The sequence below is a fragment of the Vulpes lagopus genome, chromosome 8, assembly GCF_018345385.1.
Source record: "Vulpes lagopus strain Blue_001 chromosome 8, ASM1834538v1, whole genome shotgun sequence".
Classification (NCBI taxonomy): Eukaryota; Metazoa; Chordata; class Mammalia; order Carnivora; family Canidae; genus Vulpes; species Vulpes lagopus.
The window spans coordinates 69,140,005-69,167,408 of record NC_054831.1 but is presented as its reverse complement, the minus strand read 5'-3'; the positions used below and the strand labels follow the sequence as shown (position 1 = coordinate 69,167,408).

Below are 27,404 nucleotides of genomic sequence, written 5' to 3'. Positions count from 1 at the left end.
CCATGTCTAGGGAACTTATATGAATTCCAGTGGAAGTTCCTGTGTCAGAGTCACTGTGACATCCCTGGATTGACTGATTGGTTGATTGATTAAAGATTTTCTTTATTTTTATTTTTTTTTTTGAGAGAGAGAGAGCATGTGCTGTGGCAGAGGGTGGGCAGAGGGAGAGCATCTCAAGCAGACTCCCCACTGAGCAGGAAGCCTGACTTGGGGCTCAATCTCACAACCCTGAGATCATGATCTAGGCTAAAACTCCATGCTGGGCATGGAGCCTACTTTAAAAAATTGATTAAAAGCTCAATTACATTTTCTTAACCAAGTCAAATTATAGTTTCCAATTTAGTCTGACTGCTTCTTTTGAACATGTTAAACACCATCAACAGTATTCAAAACAACATATTAGTCATCATTACAAAGCCTCTTATCTACATTTATATTTCAACCTACTCACAAACATTGCCACTTGGTTTAATCCAAGACTTTATTATTTCTAGACTTGGCTTTATACTTTCCTAATGTTACACAGATATAACATCCTAAGATTTCAGTAATTTTATATTAATACCGTCTTGCTTTAAAAAATACCTTCTAGAATGCCTTAGGAGTCTGGAAAATATACCAATTGACTCGTGGTCAAGACTACCTACATAAATCTATTTGCTTCTCTCATGGTGATTTATTTATTTGTTTAGTACAGCATTTCTTATGCTTTAATGGAACACTGGAGTTCTGTGAGGTTTATAGACTCCCTCCACTTAAAAGAACACCACCAACAGAAACAACACGTACTTTGAAGATTTTTTACAAGTCCATACACTCACAAAGGTAAGACTCTTCTAGTTTCCTTTATTTTCCCCCAAATTCAGAAGCTTAGTGAGTAAGTAGGTATTGTTTCTTCCTTTTCCAAATGGCTGCAATCCTCTTAAGGCAAAAAAAGTCAGATAGAAATTTAAGGCTAAAAGATTCAGAAAATCATACAAATGAGCCATTTCCCTGGGGTTTATTCAAATTGGTACATCTTCCAGAGGGTCTTCATGTTTCCCACTTCTCCCATTCCCACCCCAACCCTGGAATCAAAGGGTCTTGGTTGCACTTCATATGCTTTGGGGCATTACTTTGCAGGAAACGAATCTGAAGGAGAAGGTTTCCAAATGTCCCTGAATCCAAATTATATACCAGTGGCACCCTACATTTGATTAGCACGTTGTCATTTTATAAGCACCATCACAAACATCCTAACCTAGTCCTCAACACAGTATGATTTTTTTTTTAATGAAGAAAGTGAGACTTAACAAGTGTACTAGCTATTATTGTCTTATTCAATATAAACTAGTGATTCATCCAAGATCACACAGATAGTGAGGAGTAGAGTCAGGAACTTATTTCTTCTCCCCCAAATTCTATGTTATATTGGATCACTTCTCTTTAAAATGTTCATGACAGTTATTAAGTTATGTATACCTAATTGTCACTTTATGAAAGTATGAGACCTCAGATTACCAAAGAAATAATTGATTTTTTTGAACAGTTTAGAATAGCAATTCTTTTATTTGAGACTGTTACTAACACTTGTAATATCAAATAAATTTAAGTTTTAATTAATAAAGTTATAAGAAAAAAACTGCAAGGGAGAAAATATGAGAAACCTTGCTCCCATTTATTTAATATTCTAAAGTCATAAAAATTATCAATATGCATTTTCCCTTACTTCCATTTAGTTCCCAAGGCAGAACCAGCAAATTATATTATTATTGGCTACACATATAACATAGTCACATAATTTATAGATAGGTAATTCTTATTTAAGTCTACTGCCAAGAGTTTTCTAGGCCTGAGAATTGGTTTTCTGAACTGCTGCTCAAGTGGTAAAAGTCAGAGAAATATACAAAAACAAAATTCCCAAAACCTGCACATTTCTGTTAACTCTTTTCTTGACTACATTAGTCGAGTCAAAGTTTTGAAATTGAATCCACAAAAGAAAAAGTGGCCACCATCACTGAAAGCTACAACCACCGGGGCTCGAAAAACAAAGGCATATCTGGTGAAGTGGTAATTCCTACAAGAAGTTAATCAGTGTCATTACGAAATACCCAGAGTTATATCAAATTTCCAGATTCCAACACACACATTCAAAATACCTAACCTTCGGGCACCTGGGTGGTATAGTCGGTTAAGCGACCCAACTCTCACTTTTGGCTCAGGTCTTTATCTTAGGGTCATTGTAAGAAATGTGTTGGACTCTGTGCACAGCAGGGAGTCTGCTTGAAGATTCTCTCCCTCTCCCCACTCCTCTCACTTTCTCTCTCTTTAAAATAAATAGACAAATCTTTTTTAAAAATGCCTAAACATATTTATCACATGAAAATGGGAGACTTTTTAAAAGAGTAAGACCTGGCACATAACAGAAAATAAATGCCCAATGTACAGATGAGTAAATGAATTACACATGTAAGAGCATATGGTCTCTAAGAACAGGGGAATAAGAATGAGGGAAAGCCCAGAGTTAAAAAACAGCTCTCCTCCCTCTCATGGGTCATAATGTATACATGCACAGCAGGCATGACAGTGGGTAAGAGGCTATTCACAGTGGGAAGGGGTCAACTGGGGCTGCTTTCTGGGAAGGCTTTTTACATTCTGGGCTCAAATGGCAGTGGAGGAGGATCTAATCACAGGGCATGGGCCACACCACATGCATAGCTCCCTGGTGCCCTTCTCACTAGCTGTGCCAGCCTTTTGCCAGCATAGCAAGAGAACACAGAAGGTGGACGGTGGGCCAAGGACATCAGACCTGTCCCCAAAACCCAGAGTATTCAGGACACATGATATTATGGGACTATCAGAAACCCTCCATACTTTAAGCTCTAACCAGATGTTAGAACAGAGCCAAATATTTACAAATTTTAATAGTTGATGTTTTAAGGAGATTTGGGAAATATCAATCCTTTTTCACAGGGAATATGTGTCGACTCCAGCAAAAAATGACATTGGGGTGGGGAGCCATTCAGGTATGAGACTAGCATCCTTTTATGATGACATGTATAGAGGCCTGGGGTCAGAGTCCTAAGCACTGGTAATTTGAGAAAATAAAGGGAACTTTTGCCTTCCCAGATAGTGACTGATAGAAATATGTGTGACTGACACAAGCAGATAACTCATATTGTTCTTCAGAATTACATGAGTGCAAAAATGCAAAGTACTTACAGGGCTTCCTGGCACACAGTAAGTTCTTGAGAGGTATTAGTCTCTATTATTAAAGTGAGACAAAGAGAAAGCTAAATTGCTGTTTAAGAAATGAATAAAAGTAGGAAGCTATAGAAGCAAAAACAGAAAGAAGTCCCAAGGTGGGGATTTGTCCAACAATATGGTTGAGCCTGGAGCCCAGAGAAGGGACATAACCCATGGATATGACCCAACTGGGAATAGGGGATGGGCAGTGAGGGCAGCTTCTGATCTGGCTCCCAGTGATTCATGCCCATGTGTAACTGCTTCCTTTTCCCTAAATGTGAGCTGAACCTAATAACTTGCTTCTAATAAATGGATAAGGGCCAAAGTGATGGGATGTCACTTCCATGATTAGGTTATGAAAGATGGACTCTCATCAGCTGGAGAGGCTGGGGCAGCTCCTCTAGGTGGCTTTCTTCACGGCAGTTATGAAAACCTAACTGGGTGACCCTCTGCATCAGCTCTGGCAACTGGGGCTCCCTCACACGGTGCCACTAGCCTCAGTGTGTACATCTCATCAGCTCTCTCTCTCTTGCTGGGCCTCTCTGAAGCAAGCTGCTGTGCTGGGAGATACTAGCAGAGAAGCCTGCCTGGTGAGGAGCTGAGGGAGGCCTCCAGCCCATTGTCTGCCATGAACCAAATCTGCTGAATCCCACTTACGACCATGTGAGCAATCTAAGAAAGAGCCAGGTAAATAGCACCTGCATTCCTAACTCACAGAAATCATCAATGCTGTTGTTTCAAGGCACTAAGTTTTGGGGAAATTTGTTATGCAGCAATAGATAACAAATGCAGGTGTTGCGAAATGAAGAAGTGTGGAAGGAATGGACAATGGAGTCTTAAAGACAAGGATGTCCGATATCACATTAGAACTTGACTGCTATGTTGCTCTTTGCAGTAATCACCTGCCAGTGCTTGAAATATTTAGTCAAAGTCTGCTACTCAAAAGAGCGAGTTTAGGGTATTTTGGAGAAATGAAGAAAACAATTATAAATTCCAACATTCTCTTAACATGGGAGAGAGAGAAATGTAAGGGCCATAAGAAGTAATAGTAAAGGGTTTGAAATGTGAATAGTGGCAAGAAATGGCCATTGGGGTGACTTCCTCCCTTGTCTCTTCACTTCTCTACACAGAAAGTTCTGACAATATTATGGAAAATAGTGGGTTTCCTAGACCTCTGAGTCTCCTTTTTTATACCTGGAGTGATCAACCACTGAAAACTCTACTGAAAGGAGTAAAATTACTCATGAACTTAGTGACTTGGGGGTCACTGGAGGTCTAGTGAGTTGTTAGGGCATGATGATGGGCAGATGCTGAGTGGGCTGAGCTGTGGGGGCAAAGCAGAGAAATGAAGCTAGTGTGACACCTTCACTGGCCTTTTAATAGTTGCTTCTCTCAGGGATGGAGGGAGAAGTCACTGCAGTAGTATGTGCTTCCTGGCACATTAGAAGCACTCAGGGAATCCAGTTACCCTTAAGGGGAATCCCACTGTTTTCTTTCTTTGTTTCTGCTTTAGTTCTTTGGAAAGTAAGGCTATTACAAATTGTTCAAGAGTTTATAGGATCCATTAATACTAAAGTATCCAGCTTAGTTCAGGAAATGCAGTGATTTTAAATCTATGTTCCTCCCTAAACACTTTCCCTAAAATACCTGCCCCACTCTGCAACACAGCTTCATAATTACTCCAAAAGTGGGGCCTCAGTGGATGTTGACAACCTAAGAGCAGCTGGTGGCACAGTCGGTTGAGTATCTGATTCTTGGCTTTGGCTCAGGTCATGATCTCAGGGCGATAGGATTCAGCCCCACATGGGACTCTATGTTCAGTGCAGACAGAGTCTGCTTGGGATTCTCTCTCCCTCTTCCTCTGCCTCTCCCTCCACCAAATAAATAAATAAATCTTTTTTAAAAATGGCTGTCTACATCCATGATCAGCTGAAAACCATGCCATTCAAGTGTTTTCAGTTGCAAGACTTTTGCTGACAGGCTATGCACAGATTCTGGCCCATCTGATATTTTCCATGGGACAAAGTAAGGCCTAATGGGCAGCATACCAATCTTTAGATTCAGAACATATGGTAAAAACAGAGACCTTAATTAAGGTCAGAACACCTGGAAGTCGGGACACCTAGACCTGACTCTTGGGTTGACCTATGGTATTTGTTTTCTTGCCAAGGCTTGTTAGAAGCTTCTATTTATCATTTTAGCAGCTTAAAAGTGGGAGTAGAGAATTCCTTCCCTGCCTTATCATTGTAAAGATCAAATAAGACCAAGACCATGTACTGAAAGTTTAATGGAAAGTATATAGAGTGAGTGTGAAGGTGAGTTTCTCCAATTCGTTATAAGAATTCTCATACATACAACTTTATTGGAATTTGGCAACACAGAGTAAATGTAAAAGCTAGCACTTTAACTGCAGTGTGTCTCCCCTAGGTAAACTCTTGCATTATTGCATTCAGAAATATGTATAAGAATATCCATTGCCCTAAGAATTGCAATAGCTAAATATTGCAAGCAATTTGAATGTACATCAATGGGAAAATGGGTATGTGATTTGTCGTATACTCATGAAATGGAATACCATATGGTGGCAAAAGAATGCATTAGAGCTGAATGCATTACAACATAGATAACTTTTAAAAATAGAACGTTGAGTGAAAAGAGCAAATGGATGGATATTGTATTGTATGGTATTACTTGCATAAACTTTTAAAACATGCAAAATAGTATTGTGTCCTGTATATGAAAAAGTATAAAAAATTGGAAGAGTATAAAATAGCCATGGGAATAATAAACCCAAATTCTCATAAGTGGTCTCCTCCAAGATTAGATTAAGAATTAGTATCAGTGTGGGCTACACATGGGACTTCGTGGTCTCTTGAGCAATTCATTTCTTTTGGAAACAAAAAGAACTTGAAGCAGATATGGCACAGTATTAGATTTGGGCAAGTCTGGACAGTGAAATGATTTTGTTCATTATATACTCTACATGCATTAATACAGTCTATAATTTTCTATATACTTAAAATGTTTCATAACAGAGTGTTCAGTAAAGAAAAGGGTATTTGTATCAAGGAAATAATAAGATATTCAGAGTAAGGTTCACATAAAAATATGCTCTTGAGGGACTCCTGGGTGGCTCAGTGGTTGAGCGTCTGCCTTTGGCTCAGGGTGTGATCCCAGGGTCCTGGAATGGAGTCTGGCATTGGGCTCCCTGCAGGAAGCCTGCTTCTCCCTCTGCCTGTGTCTCTGCCTCTCTCTCATGAATAAGTAAATAGAATCTTAAAAATATACATATATGCTCTTGATAGATTATAACAAAAAAAAAAAGAAGCGATCAAAGTGATCAATAGTAAGCTAGTGGTTAAATGAATTCTAGTATGTCCATATAATTGATTATATAGCCAAAGAAACGATTTTTAAGGAGAAACATATTCAATAATGCTAAGTGGAAAAAGTAGGATATGAAATGATGTGTGGTATTACCTTAACTGTCCGCATTTATGTGTGTGTAAGTGTGCATGTGTGTTTGGGCAGGTAGGTTTGTGTAGGAAATTAAGCCAAAATGTTTAACAGTTTATCCTTATATTGCAATATTATAGATGGCATTAGTTTTTTTTTTCTTCTTTTCTATACTTTAGAAATTTAAAATGAGGAACATGTTAAACTTTTAAATACCATTTATTTGAAACGTTTAAGTGTGTACCAGTCAGACATGTAAATAAATGATGCCATACAAAGACAAGAAAATAATGTTATTCGTATGACAGTACCGCAGTATCTAAGCTAGATGGATAGCACTGCCACTTAATCTGGCCTTTAGCCACCTGACAGGAATGTAGCTAAACAGATATGGGTTCTGTTTTAAGATCTCCAAGGCATTTGTTAGTTAGCTACTATCTCCAACTATAGACCTCTCTCCAGGCTCCAGGCTTATATATCCAATGGCATTCCAGACATCACTGCTTGGATGACCCCACAAACCTTGAACATCAGCGTCTCAAACTGAAGTCATATCCTCTCCCCTAAATCCTCCTTCACTATCAGTTCTTGCCTCAGAAAATGCCAACAGCAGGTCACCCAGTTGCCCAGTATTTTTAGACCTCTCCTATATCCCCAAAAGCCAAAATGATCTTTCTGTCCTGTCAATTCCTTCTCCAAAGTCTCTCTTGGATTCCTCCTGCCACTCCCCTTGCAGGGCCTCCTCTGGGTGTGGGACCTCATCACCTCTCACCCTGGTTACCATGGTAGCCTGAAGTTTTCCCTGCCTAAATTTGTGTCTCCTTTAGCTCAAGTCCCCAATAACTGCCCCTGTAGCATGCTCTTTATAAAATGTAAAATGTGATACAAGAAAGCTGAGTTTTCCCATCCTTTAAAATATTGCATGAGATAAAGACAAGCAATCACTGATGCTTTGCTTAGAACAAAAGAACAGGTGTCTGATCTGATGCAAGGCAGAGCACTGAGCCTGTAGCCTGCTGGCCTCTGATCCACACTCTGGCGGACGGAGTGACTCAGGATCACCTCACTGAAATAGTCAGCACTCACAGCCTGAAACATATGACTGAGAGAGGAAAATGAACACTAGCTTCCCCAGTAATGTTTGCATTTTCCTTTCCAGAAACTGGAATATATTCCCTCAGATCATGTTGGAGAGGAGGAAGTACTAGGAAAACATTTCCACTGCATCTCCTATTTTCTGGTTTTACGAAGTTGCATCTTGCTTAGGGAGGAAATACACCAATTAAATGTGTGGGTTAAAACTATTACAAGCTAGAGTAAGAGGAAACTATTTTAATTCAAAGGCAAATACACAGCATGTTTTATAATCCCCAAAGTACAACAGTGTTTGGCCTGAGCTTCAGAATTGAGCTTCCCATGCAAACAAATTATGAATGTTTATGAATAGATATGTGTGTATGAATATGCTCTTGGTTTCATTTTCTTTTCTTTTTTCTTTTTTTAAAGATCTTATTTATGTATTCATGAGAGATAGGGAGAGAGAGAGAGAGGCAGAGACATAGGCAGAGAGAGAAGCAGGCTCTTTTCAGGGAGCCCAATGCAGGACTCGATCCCCAGACTCCAGGATCATACCCTGAGCCCAAAGCAGACGCTCAACCACCGAGCCACCCAGGCATCCCTTGGCTTCATTTTCTGCACTACTACTTTTTTCCTTCTGAACTTATTTGTGAATCTTCTGGAAGGTATTAAACAACACTTTTATGAGGTGATACAATTCACTGAGATTATAGAGTGGAGAATGTGTGAAAAAATTTATAATAGATATTTTAAGATTTTAGATTTTTTTAATTATTTATTTATGATAGTCACACAGAGAGAGAGAGAGAGAGAGAGAGAGGCAGAGACACAGGCAGAGGGAGAAGCAGGCTCCATGCACCGGGAGCCCGACGTGGGATTCGATCCCGGGTCTCTAGGATCGTGCCCTGGGCCAAAGGCAGGTGCCAAACCACTGCGCCACCCAGAGATCCCCATTTTAAGATTTTAAAGAATATTGAGGCAAGATAAAATGAGTATTCATAACTAATGATGATAGTTAGCAATGAACTTTAGATCACAGATCCAGTTCTATGTACATATAGCTCACAGTTTCTGAAAAGATAAGACCTGTAACATAGTATTAGTATTAATGGAAGTAGTAGTAGTAGTAGTAGTAGTAGTAGTAGTAGTAGTAGTAGAAAAATGAGGAACTGCAATTAACATTTATCTGTACCAGACACATAACATTTAAAACTTTTCAATTCTTCCAATTCTACTTTACAGTTGCTAAAATTAAGGCTCAGAAAACAGAACTTGCTCACAGTCACACACTAAGCAGTGTAGAGCCAGTATATGAATCCCATCCATGGGACATCTGATCAATTATCATGAAACCAACTGCAAAGGTGAAAATCAAGTTTTATTAATTGAGAATAGAATATTGAGAGATCATGATTCTCTGAAGCTAGGCGAGATGTCCATGGAAGCTCAGGAGATAGAATGGGAGTGTCTCATGTATTTAGACCTGCAATAAAGCATCCTCAGTGGCATTTTAGAAAGTCTTATTTGGGGCCCCCATGGATTTCAGAGCAGTCAGCACCTGTCATGCATTCCATCTCACTGAACATGCAGGGATTCCCAGCATGGCTAATTCAGCAGACGATGTTACAAGGGCAGAGTGTCCAGGATCAGTAAATAAACCTAAAATTTGTAGCCCTGATTACTAAACTCAGTTTTCTTCTTAGATTCAGAGATAGATTCACTTCCTGTCCTTTTTTTGGCCTATAAAACCACAACATGTCTGGTCTAGCATGGCTTCTTCTCCCACTTGGGTTCTGGCTTCATTTGATTTTCAACCCAGTCTTTATCTTTTATTTCATTGTTAACTCCTTGCAACACATGTCTACTGCTTTGGATGGCCATAAAGATTATCAGGGTGAAGGACAAGATATTTGGGGGGACAGAAGAGATCATTCACATTGGCGTAAAAAGGCAGTTTGGCGGATGGGAGCCTGTAAAGTATTTTCACATGCTACACGTGGTGGTGTAGTTGCTCATGGAATTCCCATTTTGGAATGGAAACTTCTCCAAGATAGAGGAAATATTAAGTGATAGGGAGGGGAATCCCTTTGGAAAATATCCAAGCTGTTAAAGTCATAAGTGTTTGTGAGGAAGGAAATGAAAATGTTACTCATTATAGCAGCTTTCCTTGGGGGTGGAGGTGGTGGTGGTGGGGAGAAGTGTGGGGTTCCTCAGTTAGTGATGTTTGCCAACTCTGTGCCTCTGAGATTAGACACTAGGTTAAATTCACAGCCACACATCTCACCTCAGGACTTTGTCACCCCTATTCCTTTGCTCCACATTATTGCAACCGGTCTTCAATTTTTAGAGATTATAACCTCTAGTCATTTGTCATTGGTGCAAGCAGTGACTCAAAAATTATTGGAAATGTTGATAGGAAAAGAAATCCAAGAAGCTCATTTTGTTTTCACGAATACACAAGCATTTGGGGAGATTGAGCTGAAATGCAAACAAAACAAAGCCTGTGCCTGCAAATTGAGAACTGTGGCTTCAATTCAATTATGCTTTGCTTTGGGCATGGAAAGTATTGGCACAGCTTTTGGTGACTAATTTGGCACTGGAAAGCAAAATGGCTAAGCAGGTTATCAAAAGCAAGTCACAAAATAAAACGTTTTAAAGAAATCATCAGAGATCACCCTCGAGTATCAAATGGACACTGAACTTTCTGTGGGAGAAAGGGAGGGAGGAAGGGAAGAAATGGAGGCAGGGAGAGACTGACTTTTGTCATGAATTTATTTGTAAAACAATAAATATTTAAAGAATTGCTTCCATTGTCTCTTTGAAGCCCTGAGTTCTATTATTCCTGTATCTATTTGCTGTTTTGGGAAAGATCACTGTTTTAAAAGAAAACACATAATGGGTAGTGTCCAAAAAAAATAAAATAAAATATGGATTCAGTGTTCTGTTTGTCCTGTTCTTCCCCGCGCCTTACTGTCACATGAACAGCAGACACTGCAGCTCTGGGTGGGGGTAAGGGGTCTGGTCTTCTTCACTTCAAATCACACACTTTGTTTTCTTTTTCCTAGATTGGCACAAAAAGCTTCAGAAAGAAAACAGTTACTCATCGTGTGCACTTTTTTTTTTTTTTTATTTTGTACTAGGCTCTGTTAGCCCTAATGTATATCTTCTCCAAACTGAGGGGCTGGAGCTGGACTGTGCTCTGCTTGCTTTTATCTGCCTCTGACCAATTCTCACAAGGCAGACATTCCTTTGTGCTGAGCAAAGAGGATGCTGAAATCAGAGGGCGGGAGGCTCCAGGGCCCCACAGGAGCTGCAGAACTGACCTCTCCTGCTCTCCCACTGAGCTACCACCAGCATTTCTCAGAGATCGATAAGAGCTTGCAGGGCTACGTGGATTTAAGGCTCGGAAGAGAGACTCTAATTAAGCAATTACACTGTCAGTCGGAGGTCACTTTAATACTCAGCCTTCATGAAAGGCAACATAATGGAGCCATTTTCGTGCTGACCATACAGAGTCATGCCCAGCCAGTGGGTCCCACTGCTGCCTTAGCGAGAAATACTCACAATGTGTCATTCAGGAGAGCCTGAGGTTAATTACACAGCCACTCAAAGGGGACTGAGTGGAGAGTGCAAACATATTACCAAATTAGTTGAAACCTGAGCACCGGTTGAGCTTTCTGATTAGCTCCCCACGATGCCACCACCATTTCAATAGAAGTCAGAAAATTCAGATTCTCTCCCTTTTCTCATGATAGCAGCATGAAATTCTAGAAAACACGCTTCTGTGGTGTTATCTAAGCTCTCATGTGGCTCAAAATAGTGAGATTGTATATCAATAAATGTGCCAGAGAGTGAACTCAGCACAACACATTCCCAAATGTGTCGTCTGCAATTTTCCACAAAAGCACTGGTTATTGTGGGAATAGAGACTATGAATTCATTTATTCATTCATCCAGCCATGCATCCATTAGTGATTCATGCACTAGATTGCTGCCTTTGGGATACAAAGACTATTGATGCTGGTTATATGAAAGGGGATGGAGGCTGTGTATTACTGATCCATTTAAAATTTTTCATCCATTTCTTCTTCTTGCTAAATTTTGCCTTTACTTCCACAAAGCCAAGAGAGATGGCTTGGGGTTCCCTGTGCACTTAACCGGCCTCCACTTAGAACCACTGGGGACCAGACCTGCTACAGGAAGAGCTCTCTTCTGCACGTCAAGTGGAGGTTATGGAGATAACCTCCTACCCAAGGCCAGTCTTGCACCCCAGAGTGGAACCCCAAGCTTAGCAAGTCTGTTGTGCAGGTCGGACTGTGACCTCTGGAGTGAACCACACTGATGTCACCTGCCCTGCAGTGTCTGTTTCTTCACATCCCACCTCGTGCTGCTCTCCCTACCCACAGACACGACTCCTAACTGGATCCTCTGTCAGCGTGGGTTTGCCAGGCACATGATTTTATAAATGATCAAACTCAGATCCCTCAGCCTTGAAAAGATCGAGTGGCAGAGCCATGCTCGGACACTAGTGCCTAGCAGGGTCTGGGGCGTAGTTGACACCAAAGATTGAATGGGTGGGTATAGCCTAGATCACCTGACTTCAAGGCAAAGACACCTTCCACCTCAACTGGAATCCTAACACTCCTTCTTATATTGATAAATGAAGTCTGCGTTCATCTGAAAGAACATTTAAAATGGCTGCAGAAGAACCCTGGTTTTTATCCTCTCCTATTTTTGAGTTGTCCTCTATTCTGGAATTCAGTTCCTTGCATGTACACTGAAATTTTTATATCTTATTGGAATACTTATTGTAGGCTTGCTTATATTTTGGTGTTGGTCCTGCTATTAATTTCCACTAGGTCTTTTTTTTTAAGGTTTTATTTATTTATTCAGCTGAGAGAGACAGAGATAGCAACAGAGATAGGGAAGAGAGCATAAGCATGGGGGAGAGGAAGAAGCAGACTTCCCACTGAGCAGGGAGCCCAACAGGGGCTCCATCCCAGGACCCAGGATCAAGACCTGAGCTGAAGACAGATGCTTAACTGACTGAGCCACCCAGGCGCCCCTCTGCCACATCTTGATCCTGATGCTCTTCTTTTCAAAATAAGAATACTACCAAAAGAATCAGCACATGACAGTAAATTATCTCTAATCTCTCCCGTTGCAAACTTACCATTCTATGTACCTATGTGTTTGTGACTATTAGCAATAATGTCTATTAAAATTAATATCTCCTCTTCTGATGACCCAAACTGTTACAGGAGTTTAAAAAACATGATTCCTGGTCCCATCCAGCCATAATTTACCTTGGTATTTAACAAGTACACTTGAGCTCTATTAAAAGTCCCATGAACACAAACATTATCTGGCAACATCATTGGCAGCTGAATATTTTTCTCTTTGCTAATGACTTTGTCCAAGCAACAGGACCAAGAAAATAAATTGAATGCCTCCAGAATGAATGATTGGCTTTGTATGAACTTAAACTGCAGAGATGTTATGTAAGATATTGGACTGTAGGGCACGTTTCACATCCAGTGTCCATCTAGCTATAAACGATAGAGGGCTGGTGCCTCAATGCTTGCCTTCATGAACCCCCAGACAACTAACTGTAACTTGAAGCCAAGCTTCCAGCCTCGCCAGGACACTGCCTGCCTGGTTCCAAGCTCTGCAGGCCTCCTATCCTGTAACTGGGTCCGCTTGGCAACCACACACAGCTGATCTCTACCCTAGGTTACCAGAATAGTCCTTCTTCACATTACTTTATCTTTTTCTAAAAAGGTAATTTATAAATTATACAAACAAAAGTGACCTAGCTTACGTGTGATTTCTATAAGTTTCAATATAAATAAATTTGCGAACCAAAGAAAACTATATATCGTTGGGGTTAGTCATGTGTTTTAATTTCTCATCCTGAATATATGAAATCTATAGGATCAGTCTATCTCTTCTTCAGGTCTCTAACTTGAATATGACTTCATCAATTATTCCATTTATCTCTTTTAAAAAATATTTTATTTCTTTATTTGACTGAAAGAGAGACACAGCAGAGGGAGTGGCAAAAGGCAAAAGGGAAAAGCAGGCTCCCTATGAGCAGGATGCCTGACATGGAACTCGATCCCAGGACCATGGGATCATGACCTGAGCTAAAGGCAGATGCTTAACTGACTGATTCCATGGAGGCACCCCTCCATTTCTCTTACATTCAGCTGTTACTTTCCCATCAGCACCTTGCCACTCCACATGCTCAAGCCTCTCTATCATTATAAAAAAAATCCAAAAAACAAGAAACAACTCTCCATTGGTCATAGCCTTTTATTCCCTTATACCACTCACTGCCATAACTTTTTCCCCAGGAAAAAACTAAGAAGCTTCTGCCCCTCCTAAGCCATTGTGATCTAGAGTCTTCCACTACTACCCATGCCCATCCTGCTCCTTCCAAGGTTATCAAAGACTGAATCCAGTGGCTTTACTTCAAACCTCTTCCTAGTTGACTTCTACTGGATTTGATACTTTTGGTACCTTTGATCACCCACTCTTAAAATTGGCTTTACTCCTCGTTTCTAGACTACCACTCTCTCTGGTTCTCCATCTACTTCTGAGTGCCTCTTCTTCATCTTCTTTTCCTCTCTTATCTCTATTTGCCCCTTAAATTGTGATGTTTCCTAAAGAATTTTTTGGTCCTTTTCTCTAGAAAATGTTATTTTATGTGATCACACCTACTTCTGTGACTTTAATGACTACCCAGATATATAGAAATATTTTCAAATGTACATGTACAGCTCAGATGCCATCTTCAGCACTCACCACCACCATCATTTTGATTAGGGCTAGCATGAATCAATAACTTTCTATATGAAAAGCCAGTCACTTACATAATCTCAAATAACCCAACAACAAATCTGACACAGGTACTCTTATTATCACTATTTCACAGTTAAAGACATGAAAGCTGGAAAGTTCACTTTCTCCAAGGCAACACCGCTGGAAAATGGCAACATTCAGGCTCAGCCTCAGGTTTACCCCACCACAGAGCTGGATATCTCAACTCTGGCACCATGTGATTGATATAATTCACATTTTATATCGGAGTCTTGCTCAGGTGCTGAGTGGCATCTGTTTCTGAATGCCCCATATGCCCACTGGCAGGGATACTCTAACTACTTCATACAGGATTCCCTTTTTCCTACAACTTGTTTGGACTATTACATTTTATATTTTACCTTGTTTGTCAGACTGAACTCCTCCCAGCACCTGTCTTTGGGTTTATTTTCCTGTCTCCATGACTATGACTCGATCACATTTGAAGTTTTACTTGCTCCTATCTATTGCCTCATGCTACAGTTTGTTAACTCAAGCCTAGCTGCATGCTGGGATATGGCAGTAGTTAATAGAAAACTGTGTATTTATATCTCATGTAGGTGGAAAGCTCTACTCATGGACATAGGAGGGGGAAAAACACAGCCATGCTGGGCGTGCCTTTGACCTAGACTTTGTTTTGTTCACATGCTTTTGTATGTTGAATTCTATGGGTTATAGACTTTACCAAAGAGAAGAGAAGATACTGTACCTGGCACCATACCAAATGGGAGAGGAAGCAAATGGTGGAGAATTGCCCACTGCAGGCAAATCTGTGAGGTAAACATTTTGTTTCTGGCCCATTTGAACTTCTCCTGAAGACCCCTTTTCTGTTTCAATGCTTTATTTCACCTTTATTCTTAAAGACTATTTTAGGAGAGTACAGAGTCTCAGGTTGGTAGTTATTTTCTTTCTTTAGACTAAAGATACCATTCCATTGTTTTTTCTCCTTCTAATTATCACTGTTGAAAAGTCAGTGTTCAGTGTGCCACTTCCTAAAAGGCAATCTGTTCCCCTATCCACTCTCCTGGCTGATTGTAACATTTTTATTTTTATTTATTTTTAGTTTTTTTTTTTTTTTTAGATTAGTATGTCTATTTATTTCTGTATTTCTACTCAGTTGTTTGGGTTCCCTGGGATTCTTGTTTTTATAAATGTGATATCTTTCATTGGTTTGAGAAAAGTCTTAGTCATTAGCTGTCTAATTATTGCTCCTGTTCCATTTATCTCTCACTTTCCCTTCTGAGGTTACAGTTAAAGTATGTTATACCTTTTATAAGCCTCCTCTATGTGTCTTAACCTCTCTTCTATATTTTCCATCCTTTTGCTTATCTGTGCTTTTCCCCCCAACTAGATTCTTCTGACTTATCTTCTAGTTTATTATTTCTCTCTTCATCTCTGTCTAATGTCTAGCACTAGACCAGACATTAATTTGACTAGGTCTTAATTTCAGCTATTATATTTTATCCAGTTCTAAAGACTTTAATTGGTTCTTTTTCATTTTTGCAATGTCACCTTTTATAGTTTGCACTTCTTTGCTAAGAGCTTTACGTTTGACTTTTATCTCCATGAGCTTAGTAATCATAATTGTTTACCAATCTACCATATTAGTGTTTGCTTCCGTTGTCCATTATTCATACTGTATCGCATTTATGTTATATTATCTCATGTGCATACATATCTTTGATAGTGTGCTGGCTATTGCACATGAAAAATTATTAGTAGAAAGAAGATCTAGGATGACTTTATCTCCCTTTGAAAAAGATTCTAAATTGCTTTTGTCAGATGTGCAAAGATGTAGAGCAGTACAAGGTCCCCTCTCATTTTTCCATGGCTTCAGATTTTGGGGGCCACTCAGGTGACTCAAAGCTGGTATGCAGTTTCTGTGAAGGCTGTTTTACTTTCCTTTTACCTAGGATATGGGATGGTTTACCAGGACTTCTACCCTATTCTGGCTGTAGACTCAAACTTTGCTCTTCTTTGCCCTGAGATGCTCACAGAAGTGCTGCTAACCCCTTCTGAATCAGCAAATGCCCTATAGGCAAAAGCTATCCCAAATACTAGGCTCACATCTCTCACATATATTAACTCAGAAATTTTACACTATCTTGTGAGTTTTTTGCTACATTTAGGAAAGTGCTTTAAGTATCATGTAAAATGTTTAAACTGTCTCTGTCAGGAGAGTTAGTCTTGGTCTGAGTTACCATTATGGTGAGTGGATATTCTAGATCTTAAGGTTGTACAATGCATCACCAACTTAGACTCTGAAGATTCATTTAGAAGACTAATACATAGTCATAAATAAATCGAACTATTAAAGTAGATAACTGATTTCATCTTGTAAAACAATATTTGAAATCAAACCATTTGAAATCAAACCATTTGCTACTTTGACAAATATTGAACAACTTTTGATCTTCCCTGAGTTAAATCTGAAAGCTAGCCAGTTGGAGTTTGTGTAAGAAACTATCAGGAAACTAAAATAGAAAGATTCATTAGCCAAGAGAATCTGGTTTATATTTAAATGAAATGTCTCTAAATACAAATGAAAGATGGAAAATCTTTTGTTAAAAAAAACAAGTCACCAAAAAAATTAAATTAAAAACAAAAAGAAAATCTTAAAATGCATCCTCATTCACTCTAACATTAAGGATAAAGCATTAGTTTCAGGTGAGAATGTATTAAAGTTGAAGGTAGTAACAGAAACTTTGGTCATGTGACTAATAGGCATCGTTCTTTCCTCCATCTCCATCCTCCAATCTATTCTGTCCTATCAGACACTGATTTGTTTAAGTAGCAGATTGGGCTATCCCAATCTCAAGAAAGGTAGAACCCATGAAAACCCCAAAGGCTTAATAATAATTGATTTGAAATAGTGATGATAAATTCATTCCACTAAAACTTCCCTAACCTCTTACGTAGCCAATTCTGACCAATCATATATGTAAGGGGAGAATTTGTTGTGTGAGAATTTTGTTTCTTTGATTAAAAAAATACAAAATTGAAACAAATAGCATAATTCCTCTCCCTTTCTCTGCATCTGTACTCAGACAGGATGTTCAGAGCTACTGCAGCCATTTTTTGACCATGAGGAAATAAACAGAAAATGACAAATCAACATACTAAGGATGGCAGAGCAGAAACTGAGTTGCTAAACAAATCCTGAGATTATCTACCTCCCGATTTGTATTTATGTAAAAAAGTAAATGTCCTTATATCTTAAGTTGTCAATAGTTGGGCTCCCTATGATTATCATTGAAAACATTCGTAACTAATGTATTTATTAAATCTGCTCACATGGCAAAATTTTGACCTAGGTTTGCCTACAGATGGTGCTTGAAATTTGTGTCACCTACCGTAATACAGGAGTCCTGAGGTTCAAGGTCAAAATCAGTGAAGTTCAAGAGAATACGGTGATTTCTTTCTACCCGAATGACCCAGGAGCAGTCAGTGTTACCCCTATAAGGACTGGGGTAATTTGGAGAATGAATCTCTCCATTGGGAGCCTGGAAAATCCCGCCACAACCTATAAGTAGGAAACCCAATTCAAAAATGAGAAGAATCTCTGATGCATAAATCTTTGCCACATTACCTGGTAGCATGGACCAATATGCTGCTTTATTCGACCACCTATTTTATGTAGTTGATGCCAAACATTGTGTAGAACTGAATATCCACCATTAATTCATTCATTCCAACAAAATGAGGACAACTAAGAAAATCCCTCAAATAATTTAAATACTGATGACAAAAGTAATCTAAAAAATTTTTTTAAATACCAAAAATTAAGTGCAAATAAAATCATGTTCTCATAAAGCCATAAAACGCCTCTTCTTTGTTCTCTAAAAATATAATATATTGTAAGAATAACACAACTCCTAAGAATTTTGATAACTTAGTAGTATATGTTTTTAATAATTTATTATCTGCCTTTTAAAATTTAATATTCTGGACCTGGTACAGTTATTCAGTCTTTTAATTCCTACAATATTATCAAATACCTATTAATGATTATCTCTATGACTTTCCATTTCTTGGATTTTTTATGATAATATAAACAAACCTATAATGGAAAAATGTGGTATCATTTTCTGATAATTGAAAATCGCTTTGGATAATCTAAATACCAGGTATACATAATCATATATATAATCCTTATTAAATTCATGCATCATTAACTTTAGGAAATGTCTGACATACTTACTGTTACCACCTTAGGTTTCCAAAATTGGGGCCACAAGGTAGCCTGGGATCACATCTCTGCCTTGGCATTCCCTAGCTATGTGACTTTGGACGAGTACTAACTTCTCTAAGTTTCAATTTCCTCATTCAAATCCTTAAGATAAGGATTTGAAATTAACTCCCCCCATGGGGTGGTTGTGAGGGAAGACATGAGATGGTGTTCATAGAACAGTTAGAATAGATGACTGGCTGGCACATTGTAAGCAGCCAGCAAACATGGCTTTAAATAGTAGTTGTATAGGTTAACATCTGCTAGATTATTTTGTGCCTTCATTTTTTTTTAATTTAAAAAATCTACAACAACAACAACAACAACAAAAAATCTACAACAGGTAAATATTTTTAGACTGCCTAAGGTTTTAGGCAGAAAGTCACTATATAATACATGGTAATTCCTTGGAATTCACGAATTTAACATTTCCAGTTTGGGCATCTGTACTATAGCATGGACTAATTTACCACTTTGCTGATGCCCAACTTTGTGGCCAGTGAATGGGCCCAAGTCCCTTGGAGAGTATTAGTCTAACCAAGTACCTCCCTTCTGCTTTCACCATGGACTTGCATACTTGCATGGACTAGTTTTCACATATTTTAACTGTGGAAGTTAAATTCTATCACATTTTTTTTTCTTTTAGGGAAGAGTTAATGCCAAAGCAGTGTTTGTCATTTGAGGAGTCACAAAGTGGTCACTGTGTTGGGCTTCATACCCCTCTCTAATCATTTCATAAAACTTAGAAGGGTTCGGCCTAAGTATTTTGAGATACCTCCTTGTTTCACTCACCTCCGGGGACTGCCTGCCATGAGGCATTGAAGCCTCTCCCGTTTATAGAGCTGTCGGTCTTAAAGCGGATGGCTAGCTCATTTCCGGTGCTGGAGACTTGCATGGGATTCTCAGATGATCTTTGGGAGCACAACTGGGTTATTCGGGGAGAGTGGAAATCAGGACCTCCAAAAACCTAAGACAGGATGTAGAAAAAAAGGACTGAAATTAAGAGACATATTTGAGTGATGACCTCTGATCCCGTTTTACCACCAGCTCCTGGATTCTATTATCATGAGAGACTGAAATCTCAGCCTTCCTGGGTGGGGATGAACTGTGAACTTTAGCTGGATTTTCAAAGGCACTCCCTCAGCCCTAGGAACGCACAAGTCCAACCGCCCATAAGATTCCTGCTTATTCTATCAGAATAGTAGAGCTGAACTGATTACTCCAGAATCTTCTCTATCTCCCTTCTTCCTTTTTCCACAACTTCATAAGATTTCCTGCTATCTTTGGCAGAGCCATTGCTGTAAAACAGTATCAAGTCTGATTGTCTAACTCTTCTAGGCACATGGGAATAGTCTTAGCCGAAAGCCATCTTGTTTGTGAAAGTCAGATCACTGAAAGCTATTGATCTCCCAGTTAGATTTTTTAGGATCTTCCATTTTGCAGTCTGCATACTTTATAAGATTAGGCATTTAGTATAATATTTTTGCTTCTTCAGAGAAAGTGAAAATATAACCTGTTAGTATGTTCTATGGTATACTTAAGAAGGGACTCCCCCAGATTCTCTCTGAACCTACTCCCAGAATCCCATTGGTGGGAATGTGACCAAGAGCAACTTCCTCTGGGAAATTGTCCTGGACTCTGCTCAATACCTGGATGTTTCCCTCTAGATCTATCTCAAGTGTCCTCAGATCTAGGTTCCTCTAATTCGCAACCATCTATCTGACTAGGATCCAGTGCCCCAGTGATACATACATTCCTCCCAGCAAGCCCCCACCTCCTTGGGTTCTAAAGCCATATCTTAGAGGCAGGTTGTGCCCAGGCAGGTCTCTAACATCTCACACACAGATTTCTTAGTTGCAGGGGTGAGTATAGGAGAAGGGGGCAAGAAGATAAGAATCAAACAAAAGGTATTGAATCCCTAACTCCAGGCTTTGCCAAACTCCAGTTTGGAGAAGAAAGACCATTTCTGGTGACAGTTTTCAAGCATAATACTATCTGGGTCCTTCCTCCTCCCCAACATATATATGCTCATAATTCTTTGCTCCAGGGCAAAACTGGAATGGGGAAAGCAGTGCTGGGTGAGATTTGTGCACAGGGCCCTCGCTCTCCTGGCATCTGGGTGGCTCTACCACCTCTAAGGACTGTCCTCATTCTGATTCCTCAGGCCCCAGCCCTCGCCCACCTTCGGGGCAGCTGTTGACTGATGGAGGGAATCACTCAAGTGTTCTCTGAGGGGAGAGCGGGAGAACAAGAAGCCTGCTTTTGGCGAGGAGAGTGTGATTTGAATCTATAATGATTTCTTTGTCTGATTAATTCCCCCCAGCCAGGCGGCCAAGGCCCAAAAAGAATGCAACTGCTGTTCACAGAGGGCCGAACACAAGGACTTTAATTGCAAAGGAATGAAGCAGGCGGATGGCTTCAAGCTTATTTTCAGAGGAGGAGCTATGTCTGTGTGGCCCTCTGAGTCCCATCAAAAGCAGGACTTTAGGAGGGGCCCTGTATGGCCCTTAACACGTACACATATGCAAATGCAAGGGGAAGGAAAAGATTGCTTCTGGTTTACAGGGTCTCTCCCGTTTTTTGAGATTTGCCTGCCCCCTGGCCTCCCCAGAGAACACAGTCCTCAGAGCCTGAAACTGACAGCATGTGCTCCCAATCATCCAAACCCAATAAATAGCACATATTTGGAGAGAACACTGAGCACAAGGCTTTAGTTCTGACAAAGGAAACTTGCATGTCGGCAAAATATTCTTTGTTCTCTCTGCTCGGGTCCCCTTAAGATCACAAACATAACGGGGATGAGTGGGCTGGGCCTCCAGGAAAATCAACACTGCCGCTTTTGACATTCTTTGCTTCCCCTCTTGTGGGGCTGGGCTGACACGGATCATGGCAGAAAGACCAGAGGGAGTAAACTGCCCACACCAAAAGCAATTGTCTTGATTTATTGCACCAAGGAGTGGATTTCCTTTTCTGCTTTATGCAGGTTCAGGCTCCTTTCTCAAGAGACTGAAGTAAAATCAGCCAGAGTGTTTCCATGACCCAAACAATACAACAGTACTTTTGGTTTCCACAAATAACACTGATAGTTAATGCATGACTCTTCAAAAGAGGAAAAAGATGGAAAGAATTTCAGGGTGTGGTTCTTTCAACTACAGCATATGACTAAACTTTGGGGTGGGGGGGACGGGTCTGATGATCAGAGATTTAAAAAATGTGTTTTTAGCAAATGCTTAGGATATAGAACATTTCAAAGCCTATGGTTTTAATCTGTTTTGAACGTTTCTTTCTGCTCTGTTAGCTCCATTTATTGTTACAATCAAGTCAGCATTCCAGGGTTATGAGTAACCGAACGGCTGTTGCTTAATGCAAGTGGTCACTTTCTGGACACTGAATTTTGGCTCTTGGTAAAATCTGGCAAAATCCAAGTAAGTCCAATACCTGGGGACAAAGAGGTCCTACTTGACTGTGCTCTGAACAGGAAAGGATAACGTACAGGTTGAGGACAGGTAGGTCAAAAGAGTGGTCAGTGTCTCAAGGCCACATACCCAGCCGGAGTAGCATTTTGAAACCAACTGCTAGCATGTTATCAGCAACTTTGGTATGAGGGATGGAAAAAATAATTTTATCATCATTAGTGCAAATTTATTACAGTGCTTTCCACCTGACAGGAACATTTGCTGAGATGTCAAACAAGGTTTTTGAACAAAAAATAAGGGGTTACTCATTTCAGCCTTAAGAAGTAAGCTTCCCCAAAACACTTCAGGGGCTCAAAACATCCCCCCCACAAACCCTGGTTTTGTGGAACATGGGAGACTATCTTGTCCTAATAAAAATAAGCCCCAAGCTGACTATAGCCTCTGCTCAGAGCTCTTTCTGGGAAAAAAAATCAGGCACAAGACCTGCCTAAATGCAGCTGCCTAGAGACCATGTTTTGTCCCCCTGTCCCCGGAGCTGCTTGCAGGGAACAGCCCCAGTCTGCTTTCTCATGTAATGGGTGTGACAAAACTCACAGCACAATGAGCCCATTTACATTTTGCCAAATGGGCAACAATCACATTCTCTTTGGAATATGAAAATGAAGGGTTAGGAACATTTCACATTACTGTGGAAAAGTTGGCTGCCAATCTTTTGTAAGTGTTAAGGGGTTTTATGCCACTGAAAAATATCCTTGCTGGCACGTAGGACCATTTAAACCTTCCACACACAAGTGTTATTCCTACTCATACTCTGTGAATTTTGGGAGCCTCCTCATTCTCCCTTCCTAAAAACCTTTCCTCTTCTGAGATGGAGTCATGACTTGGCAACAACCAGTACCAGCATGAAGACAAGGGTAGAGGTTTTAACCTAAGGACTTAACAAGCCTCGTCTCTGATTTCACTTATTGCAGCATTATCCTCCTTTACAGAGCCTGGAGCTGCTAAATACAATTCTGCTATTCCACTCAGTGAGGGCATGATTTGAGAATCCCATGTCTTTTCAAGGAGAGAACTTGTTTTGCAATTAAGTGAAGTTTTTAAGTGTTAAAGTTGCCTCTGAAGTCCATGCTGCTCATGTCGACATCCTGCACACTGCCCATCTCTATCTATCTTTTTGTGCTGGCTTATGTGGAGCATCGGGTTATGGATGGATTCAGTTCTGCGCTCTTCCACTCACTGTCCTCGTGGTCATGGAAAAACCCATCAATATTTTTAAGCCTGTGTTTTGACAATGGCAAAATGAGGACAAAATTCCCTTCTTACCTCACAGGATTATTTAATCTTCAAATGGGAAAGTGGATGTCAAAGTCCCTTTGAAAACCACCACCCATGTGCGTTATTACGGTGTGTCAATCAGAGATATACATGCTTTCATTCATTCCACAAATATATATCAAACGTTTTACTATTTGACAAGTACTCTTGTGGCAGGTATAGCAATAAAGCAAAACCAAAACAAACAAACAAATACCAAGCCCTTCATGGAGTTTAAATTCTAGTAAATATAGAAGAACCCTTGTCATGAAGCACTATAGCAATCTCTAGTGCTGAGGTGATAGGAGCTTTGTGTGTAGGAAGCCATTACATTTTGCAGACAGGTTCAGCTCCTGATGACTAGATCCTTGCAATAAACAACTGATTATAATAGATTCTGAAAGGTCATCTCAATTATGAGATAAACCTTGTGCATAGTGTTGCATCTTGTACCCCACACCATGCGGGCCCCCCCTCTGATGGTAGCTGCGGCTACAGTCTCACCCTCAAGACCACCCCTTCTCTACACTCTGCCTCCCCACTTCCTTTCCTAAGGGAGCTTTCTCAGACTGAAGTGTGGGGCATTAACCATCCCGAGTACAATCCGCTAATGGGGACGGAGTTGAGAGACCAGGGACTCACACTCTTAGAGGGATGATTCTGATGAGCAGTCCTCATAGCACCTCCCAGGGTCCCAGTGGGATTAAGTCCAAGTGGTCCACAGGGGCTCCCCTCACTAGGTCTACCTCCTTTACCCTCCCTCCTGCTGTCTCCTCACTCTTGCTTCCTGGTACCATCTCCAAGTTAAATTGCCCACCACTAAGTCCTTTGGCCACTGCTTTTAGGGAAACCCAAACTGAGATATTCATCCTATTTGTTTGTAAACATCACTCACAAAGAACTAATACAAATCGAAATTCTGCTGGTCACTGGAAATAATTTAGGGAGTTTTGCAGAGTGATCTCCAGTTCTATCCCAAATTTGGAGTGATGATAAGCAGTTGAAATTCTTACCTCCAGGACATCAAAGTTGCATCTTGCATGATACTCTACATCAAAGTCATGGATGGTGAGCTGAATGCTACTTCCAGGGGCTGTGGTAATGTACCAGATACACTCCTTGTTGGGTGGATATGTGTTAGGGTATCCAGGGCTGCTGAAGGATCCCGTGGTCCCAGACAATTCACCACCGCAACCTGTTAAAATAGCAAGGCTCAGTCAGTTCAAAATGGGCATTGGTCACTGGGAAAAATTCAAAAATCCACTAATCCAAAGATAATTAAAAATGCACAATGCCTAATTTAGGGGAAAACTCATAAAGTTATAATGAAGTTATAACAAAGCAGTTATAAAGCAGTGAGAAAAAAATCATGGCTACACCTTATTGAATTTATTCTTCAAAAACATTGATTATATCATTTGGTACAATTCTCAGTCCTCATTTTCACCACATCAAATCTTTGGTAATATATATATTTTTTAAGATTTTATTTATTTATTCATGGGAAACACACATAGGCAGAGGGAGAAGTAGGCTCCCTATAGGAAGCCCGATGTGGGACTCAGTCCCAGGACCCTGGGACCATGCCCTGAGCCAAAGGCAAGATGCTCAACCACTGAGCCACTCAGGAATCCCCAGACTTTATTTTTTTTTCCAGACTTTATTTTTAGAAGAGTTTTAACTTCACAGCAAAATTGAGTGGGAGATAGAGCTCCTATTTTTTTTACCCCTGTCCCCACATATGCACAGCCTCTCCCATTATCAACATCCGCCCTGCCCAACCCACCAGAGTGAGACATTTGTTACAACTGTTGAACCTACATTGACACTTCACTATCACCCAGTGTCTGTAGTTTACATTAGGGTTCTCTCTTGACATTGTACATTCTATGACAAATGTATAATGATGTATATTCACCATTATAGTATCATACAGAGTAGTTTTATTGCCCTAAAAATCTGTGCTCAGCCTTTTTATCCCTCCTCTGCTCTAGCCCCTGGCAACCACTTTTTTTTTTTTTACTGTCTCCATAATTTTGCCTTTTCAAGAATGTCAAATACTTGAAATCATATAGTATGGAGCCTTTTCAGACTGGTTTCTTTCATTTGTTAATATGTATATACATTTCCTCTGTGTCTATTTCTGGCTTGATAGCTCATTTATTAATGTTGAATAATATTCCATTGTCTGGGTGTACCACAATTTATTTATCCTTTTATAGCTACTGAAGGTCATCTTGCTTGTTTCCAAATTCTGGCAATTATGAATAAAGCTACTATGGACAGATCATATATTTTTTTTAATTCCTAGAGTCTTTCATACAAACAAAGATTTTTAGCTCTTAGTATTCTAGATCTTAGGTCTGATTAGACTTAGAAATAATGTATTACATACAAGGAAATGGAAGACAGAGAGACAGGATATACACTAACACTATTCACATGTTCATTGTACTTCCTACTATGAAATTCTTTCCTGAATATAATGAAGAAAATCTAAAAATTAGAATTCCATTTAAAAAATATTACTGGGACGCCTGGGTGGCTCAGTGGTTCAGCGTTTGCCTTTGGCTCAGGGCATGATCCCAGGGTCCTGGGATTGGGTCTCACATAGGGGTCCTCGCAGGGAGCCTGCTTCTTTCTGCCTATATCTCCACCTCTCTTATAAATAAATAAAATCTTTAAAATAAAATAAAATAATAAAGTCTGTTACAAACAAAAACAATAAATGATACAAGTCCTGACCCAGAAAACTTATATCTAAACCCCAACTAAACAAACAAAAACTGGATATATAAAACCCAAGCATGGAAAACCTAGACATGAAGCTTATGTTTTATGTTTATATATTAAGCCCTAGAAAGTAATTAAGACAAGCCATTACAAGAAACAATCAAATATTGCACCATGTGGTATATAGTAAGAAAAACTGCCACTAAGTGCTTAGATGGGCTTTACAGTTTCTTTTCCCGACTTGAATACTCATAATAACCACATGAAGCAGGTATGATTATTATCTGCATTTCTCAAGTGAGCAAATCAACGCAAACAGAGGTCAGGTGGCTTGCCCAAGGTTACTTGGCTTTAAGTGGTGGGGCAGGACACCAATCCAAGCAATCTGATAGTGCCCAAGTACTTAATTACTGAGTTTTACAAACTCATATAGCTTGTAGGAATTCAGACAGAGATTTGAGAAGGGAGAGGCAGAGAAAGCTTTGTGAAAGAAGCAAAATTTGAGGAAGGCTCAAATTTTACAGACAAAGTTAGAAAAAAAATAAAGATAAAAATCAAGAAGAAAAAGATCACTTTTTTTTCCAATAGCAATTTTTGGTGGTTAAAAAACATAGTTTGGGGTGCCTGGGTGGCTCAGTGGGTTAAGCACCAAACTCCTGGTTTCCACTGAGGTCACACTCTCAGGGTCCTGAGATGGAGTCCTGTCAGGCAGGTGTCTACTCTCAGTGGAGAGTCTGCTTGAGATTTTCTTTCTTTTCTTTCTTTTCTTTTCTTTTCTTTTCTTTTCTTTTCTTTTCTTTTCTTTTCTTTTCTTTTCTTTTCTTTTCTTTTCTTTTCTTCTTTTCTTTTCTTTTCTTTTCTTTTCTTTTCTTTCTTTTCTTTTCCTTTCTTTCTTTCTTTCTTTCTTTCTTTCTTTCTTTCTTTCTCTCTCTCTCTCTCTCTCTCTCTCTCTCTCTCCTCCCCACCACTCTCCCTCCCCCCACTCACGGGTGTGTGTGCTCTCTCAAATAAAAAATAAAATCTTTAAAAAAAATTGCTTGCTCTGTTAACATATCTAAGCCAACTTTTCTATTTTTTTTTCAGAATATTCTTTA

General features: G+C 39.7%; 1 protein-coding gene across 1 annotated transcript in view; it reads right to left on the bottom strand.

The window, feature by feature from the left end:
• The window catches only part of CUBN (cubilin), a 258,922-nt gene that overhangs the window by 122,439 nt on the left and 109,079 nt on the right, over nucleotides 1-27,404 (bottom strand). Inside the window, exons 29-31 of the mRNA XM_041765335.1 lie at nucleotides 24,591-24,772; nucleotides 19,640-19,814; nucleotides 17,973-18,142 (exon numbers count right to left, since the gene is read on the bottom strand). Of these exons, the coding sequence (XP_041621269.1) occupies nucleotides 17,973-18,142; nucleotides 19,640-19,814; nucleotides 24,591-24,772 (527 nt within the window). The remainder of the gene's footprint in view (nucleotides 1-17,972; nucleotides 18,143-19,639; nucleotides 19,815-24,590; nucleotides 24,773-27,404) is intronic.